The following is a 24,257-nucleotide window of genomic DNA, read 5'->3' as shown; positions in this document are numbered from 1 at the left end:
CATACCCACTTGAGCTTTTCCACAGGTGAGTAGATCCCATACGTTGTTTGTCCATGTGACTTACCCCCATGTGAATTCATACCCACTCATGGTTCTCCCATGTGAGTTCATACCCACATGTGTCCACATCCACATGCATTCACCCCCCCCACAAGTTCAACCAACGTGTGGCCTTGCGAGTTCGTACCCATGCATGTTTCTCCCCTTGGAAGTTCACTCCCACACCTGTCACCCTCACATAGGTACGGACTTGTGAGGGGCAACCACATGTGGGATGAACACATAGAATCATAGAATTGTTTAGGTTGGAAAAGAACTTTAAGATCATGAAGTCCAACCATTAACCTAACACTGCCAAGTCCACCACTAAACCATGTCTCTAAGCACCACATCTGTGTGTCTTTTAAGTACCTCCAGGGATGGGGACTCAACCACTTCCCTGGGCAGCCTGTTCCAGCACCTGACAACCCTTTCAGTGAAGAACTTTTTGCCAATATCCAATCTAAACCTCCCCTGGTGCAACTTGAGGCTGTTTCCTCTTATCCTGTCACTTGCTACTTGGGAGAAGAGACTGACCCCCACCTCACTACAGCCTCCTTTCAGGTAGCTGTAGAGAGTGATAAGGTCTCCCCTCAGCCTCCTTTTCTCCAGGCTAAACCACCCCAGCTCCCTCAGCCGCTCCTCATAAGACTTGTGCTCCAGACCCCTCACCAGCTTTGTTGCCCTTCTTTGGGCCCACTCCAGCACCCCAGTGTCTTTCTTGTAGTGAGGGGCCCAAAACTGGACACAGTACTCAAGGCGGGGCCTCACCAGTGCCGAGTACAGGGCAACGGTCACCTCCCTAAGTCCTGCTCACCACACCGTTGCTAATACAGGCCAGGATGCTGTTGGCCTGGGCCACCCAGGCACACTGCTGGCTCATGCTCAGCCGGTTGTCAATCAACAGCCCCAGCTCCTTTTCTGCCGGGCAGCTTTCCAGCTGCTCTTCCCCAAGCCTGCAGCGCTGCAGGTGTGGGTGCAAACGCAGGCGGAGCTGCCACGCGCGATCCCCACACGAGCTTACACCGAGATGTGTCGCCCCCCGACGCGAGTTCAGCCCACGCGGGTGATTCTCCCCGGCTGCTACCCCGGGGCTGGGGCACCAGGAACCCGCTGCAGCCCCACGGGGCTCTGTGGCGCTTCAGAGGGAGGCGGCAGAGGAGGCCCCGGACGCTGCTCAAGGCAGCAGCGCTCGGCCCGCTCGGGGCCAGACCGAGAAGCCTCGCCATCAGGAGCTCCGGGGCGGGCTCGGGCGCGGCGCCCGGCGGGCGGCCCCTCGCCTGCCCCCTCAGGGGCCGCGCGGGGCGGTTGCGGCTCGGGGCGACACCGCTCCCGCCCCCCCCGCGCCGGCCGCGCGAGGCTCCAGCCGTCCGCCAACCACCGCCCCCGGCCCGCCCCCCGCCCCTCGCCCGCCCAATGACGCCCCTCGCAGCCCGGCAGACACCGTCACCTCGCGGAGCGCCGGCCGCCGGTTGGCTCAGGCGCCGCGAAGCGTCACATGGGCAGAGATCAGCCCAGCGCCGCGGGGGGCGTGGCCGGCGCGTGGTGCGGCACGGCGCTGTGCGGCAGGTGCAGGTGCAGGCGCAGGCGCGCGGCTGTGGGCGGCCCGTGGGGTGCTGAGGCGATGCTGAACCTGGCGGAGGTCGGCGGGTCCCTGCTGGAGCGGGTGGCCGTCGGCAACCCCCTCTCCCTGGTCCTGGCCGCCTCCGCTTTCGCGCTGAGCCTCGGCTACCTGTTCCAGCTGGGATACCGGCGCCACGTCGGGTCCGACCGGAGGGTAGGCGCTGGAGGCGGGGGGGGGTAGGCGCTGGGTGGGGGTAGGCGCCTCAGGCCGGGGCGAGGTGATGGGCCGGGGCAGGGCACTCCGAGGCCTTCGCCAGCCTTCTGCGGAGGGGTGGTCACGGCGGGGCGAGCGCAGGGGTGAGGGGGAGGGCCGAGGGGAGCCGGGCGGCCTCTCGTTGGGGTGCGGCCGTCCAGGGGAGCAGCTTCCCTCTGGAGAGCCCTTCGTGGGCAGCGCACAGGAATGGGTGGTAAAACCCCAGCGTGCGGGAGCGGGCTCTGGCGAGCCAGGAGCGTTCCCCGCAGCCTCCCCAGGGACGGTGTCCGATGGGAATGCTGCAGCGCCGGCGGGTCCCTTGGCTCAGCTGTGGGTGGTCCCACACGAAGCTGGGGTGCTTGGGTTTTGTAGAGGGAGAGGCCTGGCCTGGTCCCGCTTCGTCGGTGCAGCTGAAAAGAAGGCTCCCAGCTCTGTACAAAACTCGTTGCTAAACTGAGGTTGATGCTTTTGGGGGACTGTTTAACAAATCGTTTTGTTTCTGACTGCTGTCTTTCCAATTGCAGTATCTTTTTGCTTTGCATTCAGAGGTAGGTTAGCAAGAATCTTAATCGTATTCTTTTTATTTTGACCTCCGCTGCTTTTAAATGTGGCGTGCTGTTACTCTATTTAAAAAAAAATAATCAGTTGTCCAAGGCTGGCCTTCTCACAAAAGAGTTTAAACAAAATGCCTATAAAGCCTTCTCTGTGTTTAGTTTTTATGTAAATGGACATGATTTTATTATTCTTTGAAGAAAAGTCTGTATTTACTTTTATCTTCCTTCCTCAGAAGTACCCACCTTATATTTCGTCAAGCATCCCTTTCCTTGGACATGCAATCGCATTTGGAAAAAGTCCCATTGAGTTTTTGGAAAATGCTTATGACAAGGTACATTTTCCTGCATGACTGGCTGAACATATGCTGAAATATTTTTGTATATCTATTAAGTTTTTTAACTGGAACTTGTTTAAAATCAGTTCATTCTCATTTACTGCCTTGAATATGGAATGTAGCATGCGGAGTAGGCTCTGGTTTCTTCAGATTTCGTTATGTACATCGTTGCTAGAGAAACAGTGTTTCCTGAGATATCTCTTGTGTTTCAGATTTAAAAAAATAGGTCTGTATATTTGAGTAATGCTCATAGCTGAATCACAGGTTAATGAAAAAGCCATTTTCATGATATTTCTTGCCTTAATTCGGAACTTTTAATCTCACTCTGACCAGACTGGAATGTCGCTGACCACCTGTGTAGGCAATTGGATGAATTTTAAGGTCCTCTCCAATGTTAAAAGGGCTGGTGTATAAAACCATAGTAGGTTTCATAGTATAACAGCCCAAAAGAAATGACCTAAGGCAGTAGAGCCTTAATTCCAGTGAAATAAGATTTAATGATCTGTTTCACGTTGTCTAAAACTTAAGCCTAAATCTTAGCTTGTTTAACTTAGAGAAAGCCAAATTCAGTATGTGAAGATCTGCTGGAGATGACCTTTAAACTTTAAAATCATATTTGCTCTTAATTACCTATACATAATTTCAAATCCAGAATGGTTTGAGACAGTGTTTGTAGATTACTGGAGCCTATATGTACTGTAATCTCCTTGCTAGTTTTTGTAGCGTAATTGATCTTTTATTCGTGTTTTTCAAACGAAATGGTTTTAAAATGTGCAAGATCATGTGTGTGTGTTATAATGTTAGGTGTCACTAGTTAGTATATTGAGAACAGAATTTAAATATGGTTTGAAATATTTATCTTTATTAAATCTCTAGACGCTAATTAGGAGAGTAAGTAAGTGATTTACGGAAGCCTGTAGATAAAGAGGTACGGATTTAATGGTTTGTGTTCTTATTTAAAATAAACTGGTTTCGGTTTTTTTCTCTCTTAGTATGGACCTGTGTTCAGTTTCACTATGGTTGGCAAGACATTCACGTACTTACTGGGTAGTGATGCTGCTGCTCTACTCTTCAACAGTAAAAATGAAGATTTGAATGCAGAAGATGTATACTCTCGGTTAACTACACCAGTGTTTGGCAAGGGAGTTGCTTACGATGTGCCTAATACGGTGTGTATTTTAAATATAAGATGAGTAGAAAAGTAGCATGATTTAAATTCTGAGTATGCAGCCCTGAGCTTTTGGCTCTGTATGATGGGGTTGTCTGTTCGTACACAATTCTGGGATATAGCAGGTAAATTGTCTCAGGTGGATAATCAAAACAGAACATGTTTACTTAGCCCCTGGCCATTTGTCAGTCTGGATGCTATTTTTTCTTCTTGAAACAATCATCTAATCTAACCATAGAGGAAAAACTAATAAAGGAGTCTCTCTTTCCTTCCCTTATAGCATGCCACTGGCTGCAGTTTACTTTTCCCTTACAAGCAGCTTTAGGTCTTCCTTCTAAAAGAGAGATTTAAGGGAGATAATTTTTCATTTGTGCTACACCACATCTAGATACAGGAGTATTAATTTGACGGTTTGCACCACAAGGTTTGTCTTGCTCAGACAAAAATCAGTCTGTATATGTTTGCAGAATACAGTCTGCGTGGGTCTGGAAGCACAGTGGGTGTCATGTGGCATTGTTCCCGAGCTAAGCATCGGTTGCTTTCTTGTTTGTGCGTGTTGTCTGGCATGACAGACTCCTAAACTGTAGAAGCCAAGTTTTCGATGGACAGGCTTGCTCCACTGGGACTCTCTTTTCAGCATATGTTGACATCGACAGCCTGTTGTACAACACAGTAGTCTGGTGGCAGAAATGGCATTGTAATATACTTTATTTTTGGATTTTCAGCTTTGGGTTAATTTTGGTTGTATAGATGCCAATCATTTGACCGGTAATAGTTTCTGTGGCCATCAGGACTTTTCCTCCCTAGCATGCTTCTTCATTCTCCCCTGCTAAGTGTACTTGCAGGGATTGTTGCTCTCTTAATTATGTGGTTTAGGGGCAGTAGTCACTGGTCTCTTTTCCTCCACACCAGCACGTTGCAGTGACCCACAAAGTATGTGTGTTGTTCTTACCCCGTTCTTTTGGAAATCTCACATACAACTGACTACCAACAACTTGCCACTTTGTAAATAAATTAAGGAGAACTTAGTTGTCTCCTGCTTTGTCAGGAAGTGTTAAACTGCGGATAGGCAGTGTCACAAAATCTGGGAGCCAGGATTGGTGGGGTTTTTGTGCTTGAGGGATTTGCGTAGCTCCTCCCACCCCTTTGTGAATGAAACCAGCAGGACTGCAGCCTGGATAATAAGTAGGAGATCATTTCTTGTGTCCTAGGAGACCTCTTCCACAAGTGGGGTCATTCTAAAAGACTTGTTTCTACCAGTTCTGACAGTTGTAGGGCTTCCTCAAAAAGTCAGAGATGGAGTCGGGGATCCCTTTAGGAGCTGCTAGAGTGGAGAGGGTACATGATTCTCTGTGGTGCAGCTTTCACGTTCTTCTCTGGTATACACTAGTTTCAGAAAGCGTCAGTGAATTGGACATAGACTGCTAAGTTGGCCAGCTTTTTGCTGTATTGTGCGTGTTCTTTGGATTCCGACTGTAGTGGGATGTCTGCTTGAAACTGAAAGGTGCTGGTTTGTATCTTTAGTTCTGTGAAAGATCATGCGCTTGTTAGAGCTGTCTTGACTTCTGCTTTCACACTCTACAGTTCATGGGTGATTCTGTGATTTTAATGTCTGTCTTCATTCAAGAGCTACTTCTATGGGATCTAATCTCATCCTTCAGGAGTTTTGTAGAACTTTCTATAAGCTCCTTGGAAATGTGCATTTCTTACAACTGCAGGCCTATAGGGATGATTAAGGCCTACCTCATTTGTCCACCATTGTCGCGGGCGGAGTGAATAACTTCACTTGTAAGAGAGTAGTGAAATGTTTATTAACATAAAACAGTGATTTAACAAAGTTAGTAGTGAATGTGACAGCGTTTTATGAGATTCGATGCTGGGGTACACTTGATTATTTACTGCAGAGAGGTCAGGGTCAGACAAGCTCTCAGGGAGACCCTCCCGTTGAGTCACGAGGTTCAGAAAGGACCCCCTGGCTTTTTAAACTCCTTCTCAGAGAGGAGTCTAGGTGCGGCTGGATCCAATCCTAGTCCCAGACTTGGTCAACGGTTTATGTCTAAAGGATTATATATGCGCAATCAATCCTTATATCAATCAGCTAAGATTTCAAAAGTTTAGCATGCTATTAGTCACTTACCGAGAATCTGTTGCGGCAAGGAATCTCTCAGCCTCGAGGAGAAGAACCTTAAGCGAGCGTCCCCACTCAAGGGGAGGTCCTGTCGTGCAGCCCGCTGCCGTGCAGGAGAGCTCAAAGGGCTCTTGGGCCGTCCACTATTTATGGAGTAAGATAATTGACCTATAGTCATATTCTCATGGGAACAAGATACCTAGGTTCCCACTCCAGACAGTGTTTTGGTTATGTTGCCAGCCATCTCCCACAGTTCAAGTGCAACTCATATAACAACTCCCGCTGATGGACATGGCTTGAGCCGGAGCCGGGGAGCGGAAAAGGGGAGAGCACACTGCCACAACCATATACTGCTTTTTTCCCTAGACTGTGTTTGAGTTCTACTTTAGTCAAGAGGTTAATCTTTTCATATTACTCGGTCTTGGGCATCTGTGGATGTCTACTTCATTCATACGTTCGATACTAGAAGGATTTCTTCCTTTTTATCTCTGCAGATTCAGGTTCCTCAGAAAATTACCTGGGCAACTTTTTTCCACAGCTAGGAGATGCAGAGGATTTTGTTATTGGCATGCACTGATTATCTTTAGTTGTGTGTTTTCCTGTGTGGAGCTAGTGAGGTAGCATGTCTGGTTGAGGCCAGAATGCATTCTGCTGGAGGTGGGCTGGTTTTTTTGCATAGTGCTACCACCACAATTTCATTTCAGCCATCTACTGGGAAGGCATTTAAAAGCCGTTTGAACTTTCATTGGCATTCTACTGTTGATGGATCATCCAGAACTTCCCTTGAGGCCCCCTTCTCTCTGCTCAAGTTGCTAAGTCTCTATCTCTTTAGTCTGACAGTGGCTTTCAGTCATGTTTTCAGAAGAGCCTCCCCTTACAGTTGACTACTTGTTAGAGTGTAACTGATGACTCTTTTTACAAGGAAGAAGTTACTTATTTACCAGTAATTCTGGTAATGGTTTGTTAATATGCATAGTCTATATATCAACTCATTCACTCTCTGTCTCCTCCCTCCAAGCCTCTTGCAGGTAGTTTTGCATTGAGAGGAGCTCAAATGGTAGAGGATGCGTTCACTCCTGTGTGCCTTTCCTATCTCCATCAAGCTGGAGATGGGCTAGCACGTTGCAAGGGAAAATGTGCTTGTCTCTTTGCTCTGTGGCATGTGTACTCTCTGATAAACTGCTGGAGTCCCCACTGCATTCTGAAAACAGAAGTTTCTAGGAAGTAACCTTTCTTCTTATGCCCTTCGTTTTGTGAATAACTTTATAGTACATGCAGAGCCCTTAGTGGGAAGACAATTTTTGGTGTATTGTTCATGGTACAGTGCAGATCTATAGGGTAGATCTATAGGGTAATTCATAATTAGGGCTTAAAAAATCATTGAATAATTTTCCGAGTGGGTGTCCTGTCAAATCTATTGAATGGTTCTCATCTAATAATGGGATTTTTACCAGTAGGTTTGTTAGCTCTGAGCCTACACAAAGAAAAAGAGGTGAGAAGGATGTGAAGCTCACCATTTTCTTAGGAAGCAGTTTGCTTCCTGGGCAGTGATCAGAGGGCTTTGTGAAAGAAGGGTGCATCTCTCGATGTTCCGGGGGAGAGAAAGCAAGGAGGCCACATAACAACACAGACTGAATCCAGACTTTGCAAGGACAGATCTGATTATGTTTGTGATTATCTAAAGTGCATTCCACATTTAAATCTTGAATGCTTCTTATATCTTTAGGGATAAAGTTTAACAAAGACATTAAAATCATTTTCTGTTTTGGTACTGTAAAAGAGAGCATTGTAGACCCCTTGAGCTAATATTTCACTTGGATGTTATAAAACTTGTGCTTGAAGAACAATGAAGGTCAGAAATGGGGTATTATCTATTTTTTAAATTTGAGTATCTGTTGTACCCTACAATCCTAATTTCTTTTTACTTCTGTAATGTTCTTATAGTACAAATGATAATAAGCTGATTACATTAATATTACGATCCTTGTACTGATCGCTTTTTCTGTCTTGGTTCCTCTAGGTATTTTTGGAACAGAAGAAGATGCTCAAAACCGGGCTAAATATTGCCCAGTTCAAACAGCATGTATCTGTGATTGAAGAAGAAACAAAGCAGTATTTCAAAGCATGGGGAGAAAGTGGAGAAAAAAGTAAGCAAGATCAGATGCATTTTTCCTCAGATTTTCTGGAAAGGAATGAAGGCTAATGCAGTTTGGTTTTTGTTTTTTTTTGTTTTTTTTGTTTTTTTTTTTTTTTTCAAATGATTTACTGCAATATTAAAGAAATGAAGAGTGATGTAGCTAAAACTGTACAGAACATCAGAAGACTTGCAAAATACAGATTTTGTTTCATCAAATTTAAGGCTATTGGAGAATAAATCTGCTCAGAAAAGAGTAAAGGGCAATCTTTTGCTTTCTTAGGCGGCTAATAGGGAGCGTACCTGTTGCCTGACTGAATCATGCTCGTTTTGTATGAGTCAGCTCTTAGTCCTTAGGAGAAGATCCTGTTCTGACTTCCCAGAGCCTGTCAGAGATCTTAGCTCAGGGATCTTCTATACTGAAGAACTGCATCCTTGAAGCTGATAAGGTTAGGCTAGTGATCTAAGTGGAATTCTTTTATTTCGCACCTCTTTTTCACAACTAGCCTGCTAGACATAGCCCATCGCTATTGTTGCAAGCCCACAGTGGCATAATGGTGTCAGAAATATTATTTATTTAAACATATGTATTTATAATATATACTATATAAATATGTAATATTCATATATGTCGTGGTTTAACCCCAGCCAACAACTAGGACCATGCAGCTGCTCGCTCACTCCCCTCGGTGAGATGGGGGAGAGAATCAGAAGACTAAAAGTGAGAAAACTCATGGGTTAAGATAAAGACTCCCAACTTCTTGCGCACTCCCAGCACACTGGCTGGTGTGGCGGTGTGAGGAGCAGAAGAGCCCTTGAGTGCTAGCAACAGCTGAAACCACCAGTGTGCTACAACAGTATTTCCACCCCAAATCCAAAACATAGCACTGGTTTCCCATAGATATGGATTTCAAGGTTAAGTTTTTGTATGGCTTCTTTTATATTTATTAAGGATTGAACTTGTGCTGCATGGCTTACTTTGGAAGGATTACTAGCTCTCCTAGAAAAATTCCTAGAAAAAAACACCTTAGAAAACAGTTGTTGAAAATGGTGATCTAATTAAAAAGTTGTTTGAAGAGAAACCTGATAGACACACAGAAGTCTAAAGTTAGATGCTTCATTCTTCTAGTAAAACAATCTAAAACTCTATTTAAAATTACTCATCTGTGTCCGGTTACATATTTTTCTCTTCTACAAAATAAAAATAAAGAATAACCTGTAAAACATAACATCTCACCTGAAATGCGTGTTCAGTAACACTTTTAAAATCTTTCCTCAGACTTGTTTGAAGCCCTTTCAGAACTTATCATTTTGACAGCGAGTCATTGCTTGCATGGGAAGGAAATAAGAAGTTTGCTGAATGAGAAGGTGGCTCAGCTGTACGCCGATTTGGATGGGGGTTTTACTCACGCTGCCTGGCTTCTGCCAGGTTGGCTACCTCTGCCTAGCTTCAGGTACCAGAAATAACAGATGAAGCAACTTAAGTATTTTATGTAAACATCTTTGTTTGGTTTCCCCTTCCCCACCTATTTCTTGTTTGGAAGCTCTTCTAGACGTCCCGATAAATCCTCACAAGCATTTGATGTGTTACTTTGTATAAAGTTTGCTAATAGAAGTGTTCTGAATTGCAGACGTCGAGACCGAGCACACAAAGCAATAAAGAATATTTTCTACAAGGTTATCCAGAAACGTCGAAAGTCTGAGGAAAAGGAGGATGACATGCTCCAAACTCTACTTGATGCTTCATACAAGTAAGCCAAGGGTTTGAAGACTTGTCATTTATAAATATTTTACTTCAGCTTTGAGCTCTTCCAAAAGAGCTAATTACCAAAAAAAGAGAAATATGCCCTCATGTTCTGAATTGTTTTTATTGCCAGCAATTAGTCATAGCTGTATTCTTAAAAATAGGTTAAAAACTTGTAAATGGTTATTCAGATTTCTGAGATTTCCATCAGTGGTCACCAGGCTGCTTCCTTTCTCTTTGCTGGCTGTTCAGGAATGATTTTCTTTAAGGCTCCTGGAGCCTCCTCTCTTCTTCTGTTCTCCCTTCTCCTGACCCCTAGATCTTTTACTGCCCCGTTTAGGGTAGGCAACAAAAGAGAAGGAGGAGAAAGAAGTACATTAGAAGAAATTGTAAATGCCGTAACTGGAAAGCTGATCAAATGAAGCTCTAACATAACACCTTTCAACCTAGGGACGGCCGTCCGCTGACTGACGATGAAATAGCTGGCATGCTGATCGGGTTGCTGCTGGCGGGGCAGCACACATCCTCCACCACCAGTGCCTGGCTTGGCTTCTTCATCGCCAGAGACAAATCAATACAGGACCAGTGCTACGCAGAACAAAAAGCAGTCTGTGGGGATGACTTGCCACCGTTAACTTACGACCAGGTTTGCATGTTACGTTATTCCTGCTGTGTATTATTATACTTTTAGGTGCTTATTTAAAAAAACAAAAAAACCAAACCCCAAACAAATGTGAAATACAGTCACATGCTTTGTGTTAGGATCATAATCTAGCGTGGTCACTCTGTGATAACATTGTTTGCCCATATATCTCCTCCATCTCTTCCTGTGCAAGTAAATTCTTAGCTTGCTACCGTTTTTTTAATCAGTGTTGATTAAGGAAATTACAGTTCCCACAATATCTAATTAGGAAATGATAGTTCTGTGGAAAAGAAGATCCTCATATTCCCACTGAGGAAAGGAATGCAGTGTGACCTTGTTCTTTAATTAGGCATCAGAAAACACTCATGAGAGATTTGTAAGAAACTAGTTGTATATTTGATTGCACCGTTCAGAGATTTTTTTCCTTCTGAAGTGAATCAAATGGGGAAAAAACCAAATTATCAGGGTAGCTAACACAAATACAAGCTGCTTATTCTTTGATTTTTTTTAAAATTTGTTTTTAAATGGTATAAAGTACCATTTTGTTTGTGTTGAATAAACTTGGCTATATTTTGATATGTAATTTTCTCTGTATTTTCAGCTCAAGGATCTCAGTTTGCTGGATCGCTGTCTAAAAGAAACTTTAAGGCTTCGACCTCCTATAATGACCATGATGAGAATGGCCAGAACTCCCCAGGTGAGTTCACTTGTTGGGCGCTAATTTCTCTTCAGTAGAATGGGGCTGGAAAAGGCCAGGTGGGGGTTGTCCTTTGGGGGCAGAAGGAAAAACTGGAGTGAGCAGTGTTTGCTGGCAGGGATGAAAGCTGATGGTAGCCTGGGTTATATCAATGGGAATGTAACCGGTGTATATTGAGGAAGACAATTAACACCTTGAACTTGGTAGTTACCTTCATCTAGAATTACTTGTGTCCAGTTTTGAACCCCTCTGGCAATCAAGACGTTGATGAAGTGAAGCAAGCAGAGGGCCACCAAGATGGTCAGGGGGTGCAGCAGTTGTCCTGTGAGGAGAGGGTGAGGGAACAGGGGTTTTTCAGCCTGGAGAAGGGAAGGCTCCAAGGGGACGTAGTACCAGCCACGTGCAGTCTTATTCGGCAGAACTGACCCTTTCTTTTAGCTATCCGTCCCACTTCAGCTTAGTTTTGTGCTACCATTTAAAGATATGTTTTGCTTGCAGGTATTTTCAGTAGGTATCTTGGAAAAATTGGGCAAGCACTTAATACAATACAGGCTAGGGAAATCTGAAAGAAAACTTGCTGTTTGCACAAATAAGATAAAAAGTAAAATAATTTTTTAAACTAATGTCCCTCCCATGACAAATGCTCTCAGTAAATTTTAAGTTCATTTTTTTTAAAAACTCTTCCTGTAGAAACTGCCAGCCTTGTTAAAGCAGCTGAAAGGTTCCTGTAACTACTTGAATGTTGTGCCCCGTACAGGTAAAACAATACACTATAAGGCTGCATTCATTTTAAACGTGATTAGCCAAAATCTCTTTTGAAATTCAAGCCTCATGATATAGCACTTCAGGTAACACTTTGAAAAGAAAAATGGAGAATTTTTGCGATGTGTGGGTGTCTTGTCTCTTCTCTTATAGACTGTTGCTGGATACAATATTCCCCCCGGCCATCAGGTCTGTGTGTCTCCCACTGTTAACCACAGACTCAGGGACTCCTGGAAAGATGCTCTAGAATTCAAGCCCGACCGCTATCTCCAGGATAACCCAGCAGCTGGAGAGAAGTTTGCCTACGTTCCATTTGGCGCTGGTAAGAAAACACAGCCCCTGCCTGAGCCATTGTGAACTGAAGTAGCTCATACTGGTCGTCTCATACAGCACCTCCCCACGCCACAGCATCTGAGGATATGGTTTTTTTTCTTTCCACTGCTGCCTGAAAGTTTTCTTAGTGTGCAAGTGCTGTTAAAAGAATGAAGTTGGTTGATGGATAGTTTTGCATTAGTAGTAGCTGTATATCATACGGAGTAGCAATCAAAACAAATCTTTCGGTTAGCGTGTGTGGCATTTGACTCAAGTCTTTTCAAGGCGAGGTGAAAAGCTGGTAATGCAAAGTCAGTTTAAGGCAGAGCAAAAATCTGCATAGAGTCATAACTGCCAAAAGAGTTTGAAAATATCACTGCAATATGGTTACAGTTGGTATCTTTTCTCTGTGTTGTAAACGCTTGTTTGGTGATAGGTAATTTAACACTTTCTGGTGAGGACAGAACACCATCTCATTCAAATTACTCTGTCTGTTTTACGCAGTGACAGCTTATAAAAACAAGACTTTGGTGGTATTAGTAACAGCGTAGGTGCAGCACTGGAGCCTCACCTTGTTTACAAAGGAAAGAAGCAATTACTGTCCACGTAAAATTTTTAAAGTTAGCTTGTTGTCAAAGGCGATCTAGTAACTAAGCATTCTAACTGCTTTTTATGGCTTCTCTTCTAGGCCGTCATCGCTGCATTGGAGAAAACTTTGCTTATGTTCAGATTAAGACTATTTGGTCTACTTTGCTTCGTTTGTATGAATTTGATCTCATCAATGACTATTTTCCAACTATAAATTACACAACAATGATACACACACCTAATAACCCCCTCATCAGATACAAGAGGAGGTCACTGTAAATTCTGGAGCTAAAACCTTACTTATTTAAGTTGTGTAAACTAACAGACAAAATAAGTGGCAAATGGAAACTGTTGCATCTCCTGTGAGGAAAGCAACAAGAATCTACCAAGTGCAAAGTCTTTGCATCTATTTCTTATTGCATTTTTACAGAAAGTGTCTTTTCTATTGGTGTAACACGTTTAAGGTGCATGCCAACTCTTTAAGATGAAGTAGTGAGTAATTTCTATAAACGGAACTTTTATGAAAAATAATGGAAGATTACTTTTCCCCAGATAACAAAGGGTGATACTGTATCTTCTTACCTCCGTGCCTGATTACAGTAAATCCAGCAGGGAAGAGGCACCGAGGGGGGAGGTAGCTGGTGGTGCTCCACTCCTGATGTTTGTCATTCTGCTCCAAGCAAACTAGGTCTGGTCTTGGCTGGTTCTTGGATACTTATTTAAAGAAATGTTACTGTACAGCTGAGCAGTGTCAGACTACAAAATGTTCAAAGAAAGAGGCATCGTTTCTGAGAGGGGACCATTTAAATGTCCAACTCGAACCAGTTATAAAATGCTTAGGTTCCGAAAGGAACAAGTAATTCTCTAAAAATTTCTGAAACTAGTGATCTCTGAAGGCTTGATTTAAGTGTGAAAGTAACAATATGATGATAAAAACAACATTAACTTTGTAAATAACATGTTTGTGTATAAAAGAATGTTCATGAACATTAAGTGAAATAGCTGAATGTTGTTCCCTTTTGTACTGATTCATGCAAGATTGTTAACTGGTGTTTGGTTCAAGAGTGGTGGTGATTAATGGCAATGAGCTCTGGCTCCCAGGAGCTTTGAATTAAATTTATAAACAAATCTACTGCAGAAGTTTTCTGTCCTCAACCCTGGCAATTCTGAAAAGCTTTTATAAGTAAGTTTGTAATAAACTTATCTTTCTTTCCCGTAAAAGTATGAGGTTGGTCATGCAAAGAGCTCCCCACCTTCAGTGCTCACTGCAGCAAGGGCTTTGTCCCATCTTTCCTCTTTTAAACTCGGGTGTAACTTCTAAAACTTCATGTTTGTATCAGTCACAGCAGCTGAGGGAGTGCAATATCTTCCCTTCCAGCCCCAAAAGAGGTGACCAGGGTCTTCAGAAACCAAGCTGTGCCTGTCCTTGCTTCTCGTTAGTAGCAGCATTTTGGAATCTGTAACAAGTAAAGCTGCAGCCACCACGATGAGGAGGAAGAGTGTGAATAAGGGAGTGGTTCTTGAACACAGTTAAAAGCATGAAGTCATCTTTATTTCAGTACTTTGACAAAATACCCATAAAATTCAAAACTTCTACCATTACAAAAATAGGTCTCTACAAGTGATATTCTGTCTGCGCTGCCAGTAGCAAATATTACGAGAGTCATGTAACTTCAGTAGCCTTGCCAGAAAAAGTGCAAGTAAACTTTGCTGAATGTAGCTCAATTTCATTAATACACACGTTTCATCTTCGCACCCTTTTGATAAATACACACTTCATAAGTTAATCATTTAAATTAGCATTCCACAAATATACATGTAATTTAATGGGGGGTGGGGAGGGGTTGGTTTCTTTATTATTTTGTTTGTTTGTTTCATGAAGACAAAGTGCCTATATACATAAACCCCAGTCCGCGTGGGTGCGCCAGGATGGAACTGTGTGCAGTTGTCTAGCTGTGTTCATACTGGTCCCACAACATACACGTGATACAAAAGCACAGGAGGAGCACGGATTTACAGACGGCAGCCCATTCACATCACCGCCAGCGATGGAGATGGCCCAAGGGCGGTATTATCTTCTCATACCAGCGTGCAACTGAGTGTATGAAGTCGAACCTGTACGAGGGAGAAAGATTTTCATCAAGATTATTTGGAATCAGTAGATGAGGATTCACCAACAACGTGTGACTTTTAGATGAAGAAGTGTGAAACATTTTACATGGGAAAGCTTTTAAGAACAAAACTTCCTCAAATGACAAATTTTATGCTGAAGTAGGACTTCTAACACAGTAACTGCAAAAATCGAGTTTCATAAATTACATCCTATTGATCTGACAATTTTCTTGATGCATTCCTTTTACAGCACAAAAATCACCATCGCCTACGGGGCAAAAAGGCTGTAACTTCTGTAATCAGGTGGCAGGAGAAGAAATTCCCCTTGTGCGCCCTTTGGGGTACGATTTTCTCCATCTAGTTTAAAATCTTAATAAGAAGCCACCTGAACCCTTACTGCATGTTTAGTAGAGATCAGGGAAAGTTAAAGCGTTACCAATAAGCTCAAAATCTGTAATTAAATCACACTTGTATGTCTCCCTTCAAAGAATTTTACAATTTTCTTTTTAACGAGCTTTTTGCTACAGCTCAGGATAGCCTCTTCGTTAAGGCTGAAAATGCCTACAAGCACGGATGTTTGTGATGAATCCCAGAGCGCCCCGGCCCTCACCTGACTGCACGCTGCCCAGCCGCCGCTGTAGTGCCTCCAGCCGGTTGATGTAATCCGTTAAAGCTCTTTCGGGATCGTAGTTCTGCAGCTGAGAGCAGGCGAAAGAGACTGGGTTTATATCCGCCTGCATACTGTGGAACCTAGGGGCAGAACAACGCGCATGTCTTCAAAAAGCAAAATTTCAAATAAAAATATCAGCAGATGTAGCAAAACCACTGTAAGCAGGGACACCTTACTGACTGCACGTCCCTGACCTCGCCCTCGTGCTCGCCGGCACATTGTACCCATTTAACCTCCCTGCCGCTTACTGCCCAAGCCATCAAACTGCCTCCCCCAGAGCAGCCACTTTGCCCAGTTGCCTTTTCTTTCTACGGCACCTGATTTGTTGCTGCGTTTCTCTGGGACAGAGACTGACCAGCAAATTCCTACTGAGACCGCAGCAGAAGCCGTCGTAGATTGACGTTAGCTTTTCTATTAAGAAGCTCGTGTGAACAAGCCATCTTTACAGCATTGTGTCTCTCTTCATTACTTTCTATAAGTAAAAGTTAAAAGCGGCTAATATAATTAAACATTTTTTCCACGTGAACTGCTATGGCTGCCACACACTAAGATGACAAACATTGAGGTGCTTTATATAAAAATAAAGATCCAAAATGTCAAGATATTCAATATACTAATATTCAGTAAAGCTCAGAGCCCACAATTCCATATGAAGTAATCAAAAGCTGGTGGCGCTCCAAAAAACATTGCCTTTGGTGAAAAACACCTGGTTTCACTGGCATCCGATTCACGGATCCCTCTAGTACAGCCAACCGAAAGGGTTTAATCAAGAACAAGCCGTGGAGCTACCGAGCAGCTCCCACCCACGCTGTGGCCGTGAGGAGGTGGCAGTTCCTCCCAGCCCGCAGTCACCAGACGACCCTCCTTGGCCACCGCGAGCAGCCCCACTTTTCCCTGGCCCCGCTTTTCCCTCTCCCTACGTCTGAGGGCACCCGAGGCAGCTCAGCACCCTGCTGCCGACCAGAAAGGTGCAGAGACAGCTGCGGTGCGCTCCGTGACAAAGCCCAGACTCTATGGAGGTGGGTCAACGTAGCTCCATCCAGTCAGCTACCACCAGATGCAGGAACATGGCATCGATCGGGCAGCAGAAATCTGCAAGCTTTGGCCTTGACCAGGCGATGAGTAAAGGCACACCGAAGGCCTGAGATGCAATTCATTACGTATCCTCACAACAACAGTTAAAAATCTTACGGCATCAAGGATGACAAACCTTCGCAGTAAGCGCTGACGCATTCATTTAGTTAAACAATGTTCTGGCAGAGAATGATAATCTAAAATAAAACGTACTTATGTTGAAAGTTTACAGGAGATCTAGGAGACCCCGTGCCTGACCTGGATCTATAGGAATGCCTTTGTTCTCCATAAAGATCCACACCACCAGAGAAGGAATCGGGCCGTAATTCATTACCTAGAAATACAAAAAGCAATGTTTTGAAACCTGAAAAAACCTAACACCTTTTGCACTTTACTGGGAATCTCAAATGTGAGTTTTCTGTTTGCCTGTCACAAATCTGGTGTTTAACAAACGCAGAGCACTTTCAGACTGCGTCAGAGAAAACCAGGGGTGAAATCCTGGCCTCACAGGGGTTCAGTGCAGACCTAGATAACCAGGAATTAATAAAGAAGCTTCTGATTCTCCTTTGGCTCCTACCAAAAAGCAAACAGAAAACCAGATTTCCCAAACTTTAAGCTAAAACAAAAGACTGACAAGCTTTTGTTCTGAGGGAAAGGCCGGGGGGACTGGTCGATAGGCTGTGTGGCCACCGCAGGGCACCTGTAGTTGCTACGATTCCTCTCTCCGTCCCTGTCCTCAGCATCCCCCCTCAGAGCTGGGGCTGCGGATCTCTTAACGAGAAACTCGATGATGCAGCTAAAATTGTTTTTACAAACACACTCCATAGGAAAAGTTGCCGTGTTTTCTTTAAATCCCACCCCCAATGGAGCAAAACAAGAGTGAAGAGAACGCAAACGGATTAGTGCCTGTGCTGAGCACGGAAACTCTCAGAAACCTGAGAAACAGCTTAATCCAGGCAACTACAGCAAAAGGAAGGGAGAACAGCACCCCGTTCCTTCCACATGAGGAAAATACAAATTAAAAGCCATCTCCATTAAGCAGTGGTGTGACTTGTGAATACCATTTTTTCAGTCATAACTGGACCATGATTTACCTGTGTTCTGGCTAAAGACATCCCTATTGATACTTAGTACACCAGAACCCGTAACTCTGTGCCATCGGCGAACCAGGAACTTCATTCTGCATTTCAAATGAAAAAAAACCAACAAACTTCAGGATGAATGAAATAGTCTGCTAAAAATAATGTGCTTTTTCTATTCTAGAAGGCATAAGAATTTCTTGAACGCCAATGGATGGGTGTCTACAACCTGAAGATGAAGTAGAAAAACTTCCTTATACACATCCCTGAGAAAAACATCTTTTTTCCAAATCTGCTTTCGGCTTCACCTCTGCAATTCCAGTGATTCCAGAGGTGCTGCATAAATCCCAGTAGACAGCAAACGGCTCAAGCACCTAAACTACAGGGCATCAGCATTTTAAAATCATACTAAATAGACTTTTTGCCTTGTTGCATCCCCAAAATTGTAACCGCAGAGCGCTGTGAGTAAACAGGCATACGAATAGTTCCTTGAATTTATACTACACACAAGCCCCAGATGAAGAGCAAACAGAAGTGCTCGGCAGTGCAAACCTCTGTGAAGAAGGTTTTCTAGCAACACGGCAGTACTACGCAGTAATAACCTTCACTTTTCTTCCTCATCTATTCCTACTCATCCTCAGTCTGACACCTAAAGTCTTGTGAATTCAAAGGACTACCAAGACGGATAGAAGTCGTTCATAAATCTGTATTATACTTACACGTAAGAATTTAACCTTTAAAGGAAATTAAGTTGCAGAAAATACCTTTGTAAATACGTGCATATCCTAGAATTGTTTTGGTTTTTTTCTAATGTTACGACTTTTACCCGATACACTCCATCTTTGATTGATTATCAAATGCAGAGCCATTTTCAACTACAATCTGACTGCTTATTCCTATTCCAGATTTTACCTATGCTCCGCTCAACTTGTCACCCTACACGGTATCTACTATATTCACGACTCCCAAAAACGTACAATTTAAACAGGATGGAACATGACAAGTTCTAGATGCCACTAGAGAGCTAGAAATATATACAATAAACCGCAGGCATATCTGTTCAAAATCTAACGTCCTCCAGTTTACCTTGAAATAGCGATGGACACCCTGACTGCAGAGCGAAATCTTGTAAAACCTTTTGAATGATGCGTGATGATTTCCAGGTCTGTGTAGGAAGGCTGCCCACCCATCCGTGCAATGAGGGCCAGCGTGGCTTCTTCACACTCCTGGAACCCGCCTAGTAACAGCAGCAAGTATTTTTTCTGATATATGAGAGCTTTCCGAAAGCTCTCTGCTCGTAGGTATTTGCCATAAATTCTCTACAACAAGAGAAAACAACAGAAACAACCCATAAGCTCCAAGAACTATCACAGTTCTAAGACTTTTGACATCATTACTCTTACAGCATTTCTGTGATTATTCATTTCTTGCTATCATGGAGAAGACTGCACTACTGCACACACTTGTAAAATGTAGCTTCATAATTTGAGGATGACCTGAGGAGCAAGAAATAGAGCACCATGAAAGGACAAAATATGTGCTTACGTATCGTTCTTAGAGAGAAAAAACTAAGTCAGGTATCTGAGGATGAACATTTTGAAACCAAATTAATATCCGTTTACTTAGAACAAGTACAGTGAACACAATGAAAAATAGGCCCAAATCAAAATGAAAAAAGTGGCTGTAGTTAGTGTGTGGGCAACAAAGTCTTCTTACCCTTAAAACAGCATTTTCAGAATCTGACCCCAGTTCTCTGAGGAACGCTTCGCTCCTGAGCTCTGCTCTCAGCTTGGAGAGTTCTGCATCGGCTTGCTTCAAAGATTTCTGCAGTGACAGCTTTTCCCTGTTCCAAATTTCCTTCTCAGAGGCAACAAGGGAATCGATATTAACTCCAACATCCGATGAGTGTCTAGAAGACTGAAGATGAGAGAAAATGAATTTGAACGACAGAGTTTGGAAAAGCTTGAGCTATGTCATTCTAGTCATTGGTCGGGTGGAGAGCTCATAACATTACTGAGAGAAAACGACCCGCCGACTGGATTTCACAGAATCACAGACTGGTTTGGGTTGGAAGGGACCCTAAAGATCGTCTAGCTCCAACCCCCCTGCCCTGGGCAGGGACACCTCCCACTAGACCATGTTGCTCAAAGCCCCATCCAGCCTGGCCTTGAACACTTCCAAGGCTGCCCTTGCATCCTAACACCTCAGGTGGCGAGTTTAGGAGCCTGATCAATGTCCTAGAAAAATACAGGTTCTCCGAAGAAAATCCCTCTCATTGGACCATACTGGCTTCACGATCTTGAAGCTATCTGAATCCATTTGCTACTCATCACAGTGATGAGACACAGATCAAAATGAGAAGTCCATGGGATTTAAAATAAAAGAGTAGTTAACAAAAGGAAGCTGGGTAAAATCGCAAAGTTTCCAGTAAATAGAGCGAGTCAATGCATGCTGAGCACAGGACAAGAATAACTCACACCCATTTACTCTGCAGGAGGGAAGCCAAGAAAGACAGACCGCTCCCCCTTATGCCTATATATACACATCATCATTATCAGCGCCACGGAAGACATACGTAGTCTCCAGAAGGTTGTCTGTGCTGGTATCTCCTCAGTTCTTCCTCCAGTTTCATAACAGCGTTCCTCAAATTATTCTTTTCTTCGCTCAGCCTGCTGACAAAGCCCGTCAGCTCAGCGTTTTGTCTCAGCAGCCTCTCGGTCAATGAGCTAGACGGAGTCCCTGGTGGCAGCACAAGCTTCAGCTAGAAGGAAGAAAGAAAACCAAACACAACTTGTATTAGATCCAAGTTGCCAACTTGAAAATACCAGGCTTACAGTGAAAAACTTCTGTAGATAATGACAATAAGTTCGTAGTAACTTATATAAAGAAAACATGCATGTACACGTAAACTATAAAGTAATGTGACTTTCTCTTCTACGCTTAACCTGTATAACACAGCAGAATATTTTCACGCAAGGTCAACTGTACCAGCTGTAACAATCTGCGAAGCTTTTCTACTATGTCTAGATTTCTCTAACTTAGATGAAAAGCAAAGCCCCAAAGCTGTTTTCGAGTCATGTTGCAAATACTTGCTTAAAATGCAGGTAAGGACCGAGCCAAGCTCAGTTAAAATCAAATATTGCTGAAGTCTTTGTAACAGATTACCTCATTTAATTTTTTACACAGGTGCACACTACTCAGTCTTTGACTGCCTTTCCTTTGGTAAATACAGGGCAGTTTAAGTAAATGTGTTGTGTCAACACAATATAGTAAATATTAAGTGTTGATTTTAATACCAGGAAGCGGTGAGCAAACTTTCCTCAGTTGCAGAAATACTGCTGAAAGGAAAATACCTTTTTTTAAAGAAAAAGCCATGAGATTCAAAAATTTATCATTAAACTGGAAAAGATTTAATTCAAAAGTTGAAAATTCACTTTTAAGGTAATTAAAATTGAAAAAGTGAAAGGGAAGGTTTTTTTTTTTAACACTTCACCAACTCCAAATTAGCATCCTCACTGGAGCAGATTTTCCTCTCTAAAGTACAGACCTGGCTAAGTACAGACTTAACAGCTCCGTGCTGGTTTCCGCTCACAGCTCGTCATGCAAACTCCCCCACCAAAGTTCCAGCATTGCACTCTCACCTCTTCCAGACAGGACAATCCGGGCAGTTTTTGCAGCTCTGAAATAACTTCTTCAATGGCATTCTGTATCGCAGTGAAGTCTTGATCATCTGCTGTTTCAAACTGTAATCTGAAACAAAAGCGACAGCTTCAACAGCGGGTACAGTCTGGCACCACCAGCCAGGCTGGCAGGACTTCCCATCGATCCATACGCACTGGGCGTTCAGCAAATCACTTCAGCACACTTTCAGGAGACACGGCAATGTTTTCAAGACTGTTCAGTGACTCTGAATTAATTTGGCTCGATTTTAGAAAGAATTTGCAGAGAGCAGTTTCCACTCAGTTTGAGAAGAGGATGTTCTACACGAAGCTCATTTAAAAATGTGGTTCTGCTTCCCACAAATTTGTTCAATCCATGTGAGGAAAATCTTAGTGGTATTTTCAAGATATAATGCATTCCACTTTGCCCAAATGTTCCAGAATAAATGTTTCATATTAACTCACCATCACAGCAACATAAAAACAGATTCAAACTTCCAAAGGACTTGGTACCATGCTATTTTTTTTTTCTTAAGAAGATAGTAACCCGAGAAAATAAGAATCAAGATCAGTTTCACTTGACCATAAAATACCATTTTTTTTCTGAGGGGAGCAAGGGGGATGATCCACAGCAATAATCCCCATATTCGTCCACTTATACAGTGAATTATTTAATTCCTAAATTGTTTTAAAATGATCTACCTACACCACACCCAAATAAGCCTTATCCCTTTTCAGAGACAAGAGACAGTTTTGCTGTAACTTACAAAGTAACAGCATATTATAAAACTACAACAGCCCTAAAATGAGTTAGGTCTGCAGTCTGTGCATTATGATTAAAACCCAATATATTATCTCGCTGGTTGCCATTACCAAACCGAGTAGCTGAAGCCTGGCCTAACCTGCTAGCAGCTTTCCGAGCCAACTGCTTCAGCTTTGGAGATGCGTTTTGCAGCTTCTGTCTGACATTTTCCAGAATTTCGGTAGCAGCAGAGAGATCTCCTCCTCCCGTCAGCGTGGGGTAGGTCGATTCATTGGTCTCCGCTCCTTCCATTTTTTGCTGGAGAACCCAATTCCTTGTTCTCTCATTGGGCGTGTCCCAGGCAGTCTGTATAAAAATATGTATTTTTATATGTATATAATGCATGCTTTAAAACGTAAAACTTTGATTCTGAAACACAGTCATAAATTGAAGAAAATAACCAATTCGGACACAGAAAGGAGTACAGTGTGACTACACTACTGTTGTAGTGTACCACTAAACCACTATTTGTGAATGGTACAGCGTGATGCCTCTCGTGACTAAGATCCAGCAATCGTACAGCGACAGTGTGGATCCATCCAACAAACTCAGCTGACAAGAAGCCACCCAGCCTTTATGTTTCTTCCGCCAGCAGCTCCTTTACCAGCTGTGCACGGAATTTGGGCAACTGTGCCCATGTGTTTCAGTGACCGATTCATAGTCAGAGGAACAGGACTGGAAAACCGCACCACGGTCATGGAAGTCAGTCCCCGGTCACAGGCCACCATACCACTGATGGTGCCACAAGTGAAGCAATCCACTGAACACGTGTCCCTCACCCTCACTGGCCTGACACTGGCCACGGAAGAACTGCTAAGCCCTCCCAAGAAAACCTGAGTCTACAGCTGTGCCTTTGGATATCTGACCACGGTGTGGTACCAATGGAAAAAAGCAGCGTGTTGTAAATGTCATGGGAAGCAGCAAAAGGTTTGTTATTTGAAACTCCAGGCAGATCCTGGAAAGCAGATCATACTGTCTGCTGCTGAGAGGGGGAAAGAGCTCCAACAGCCACTGCCAAACTGATCCAAAGGGAAGACTCTTCGTTGACCACAGTGCTGGCAGTCACCTCTGAGCAGAAGAGCAAGGTGCACAAACTGAGGGTGGCAGGAAGGCTGACGCTATCACAGTTATCAACACACTCAACATCCTGCCTCCAGCTGTGGGTAGTTTCCAACGCTTCAAAAGATTAAAAACAGTAACCAAATTAGATGAAGAGAACAATTTCCTTCTGACTCCACAGACAGACAGCTGCCAAAAAGCACGGAATGATGGCAGGATGGGCAAAAACATGGTCGGCAAAGAGGCACGTCTCCTGTCAACCCTCTCTGGGACCATTCACAAATCACTCACTCAACAACACTTACCTCTTACAAGGAAGTCTCTAGAGTTTTAGAAGTAATTTTAAAATATTTAAAAACTTCCCAAACCTTTTATGAGAGAGGAAAATTTACAGGCAAGCGTGGTTCCAACCTTCATCCATCTAAAAATTAGGCTAAATTCTGAAATTAATTTTTTACCTTGATTTCTTCCTTCTATTTTGTTTGCTAACAGACACATATTTATGCACATGCTTCTTTGATTACTTACTCATTAAATTATTGAAGTCGTTGGGAGATCATTTTTAAACGTCATAAACACCACTTATGGTTTATGAACCAAAGATGAAGAGCAGTGACCTGGAGCATTCCTGAGTAGGAATAGCTCATTCCTGCAACTGGCTGCAGGGAATATTCTTCGCCTATACCGAGACACAAAGTGTGTGAATACATTCGGATGCAGTTCCCCTACTCACGCTCCTCCTCGCACATCTCCACAGCTTCATTCTCAGATGTGCGTGAATAATTTTAGGTAGCAAAACTGGAATGCTTTCCCTTTCCCTGGTGCCTGTGTTTTGTAATCTGTAGGCTATTTTATAGATTGACTAAAGGCACAGCGACACAC

At 43.5% G+C, this 24,257-nt stretch overlaps 2 protein-coding genes across 7 annotated transcripts in view; one reads left to right on the top strand and one right to left on the bottom strand.

The window, feature by feature from the left end:
- The first annotated feature begins 1,547 nt into the window (after window positions 1-1,547).
- Window positions 1,548-14,312, top strand: LOC134511208 (lanosterol 14-alpha demethylase). Its single transcript, XM_063324820.1, has 10 exons — window positions 1,548-1,816; window positions 2,643-2,741; window positions 3,737-3,913; window positions 8,061-8,187; window positions 9,454-9,628; window positions 9,806-9,925; window positions 10,369-10,564; window positions 11,163-11,258; window positions 12,174-12,342; window positions 13,021-14,312. The coding sequence occupies exons 1-10, from the start codon at window positions 1,664-1,666 to the stop codon at window positions 13,197-13,199; spliced, it is 1,491 nt and encodes a 496-aa protein (XP_063180890.1). The 5' UTR covers window positions 1,548-1,663; the 3' UTR covers window positions 13,200-14,312.
- A 138-nt stretch (window positions 14,313-14,450) lies between these two features.
- The window catches only part of AKAP9 (A-kinase anchoring protein 9), a 121,505-nt gene continuing 111,698 nt past the window's right edge, over window positions 14,451-24,257 (bottom strand). For 5 of the 6 annotated variants that reach the window (XM_063324811.1, XM_063324812.1, XM_063324814.1 and 2 more), the window contains 9 exons: window positions 22,417-22,622; window positions 21,497-21,605; window positions 20,431-20,616; window positions 19,572-19,772; window positions 18,942-19,174; window positions 17,871-17,956; window positions 16,990-17,110; window positions 15,643-15,782; window positions 14,451-15,035 (listed from right to left, as the gene is read on the bottom strand). In XM_063324811.1, coding sequence (XP_063180881.1) covers window positions 14,992-15,035; window positions 15,643-15,782; window positions 16,990-17,110; window positions 17,871-17,956; window positions 18,942-19,174; window positions 19,572-19,772; window positions 20,431-20,616; window positions 21,497-21,605; window positions 22,417-22,622 — 1,326 coding nt within the window. In that variant the 3' untranslated portion in view covers window positions 14,451-14,991. The remainder of the gene's footprint in view (window positions 15,036-15,642; window positions 15,783-16,989; window positions 17,111-17,870; window positions 17,957-18,941; window positions 19,175-19,571; window positions 19,773-20,430; window positions 20,617-21,496; window positions 21,606-22,416; window positions 22,623-24,257) is intronic. The other variant, XM_063324813.1, reaches the window with a different exon arrangement.

The sequence above is a fragment of the Chroicocephalus ridibundus genome, chromosome 2, assembly GCF_963924245.1.
Source record: "Chroicocephalus ridibundus chromosome 2, bChrRid1.1, whole genome shotgun sequence".
Taxonomy (NCBI): domain Eukaryota; kingdom Metazoa; phylum Chordata; class Aves; order Charadriiformes; family Laridae; genus Chroicocephalus; species Chroicocephalus ridibundus.
The sequence above is the reverse complement of the archived record's forward strand: the minus strand, read 5'-3'. Positions and strand labels throughout refer to the sequence as shown.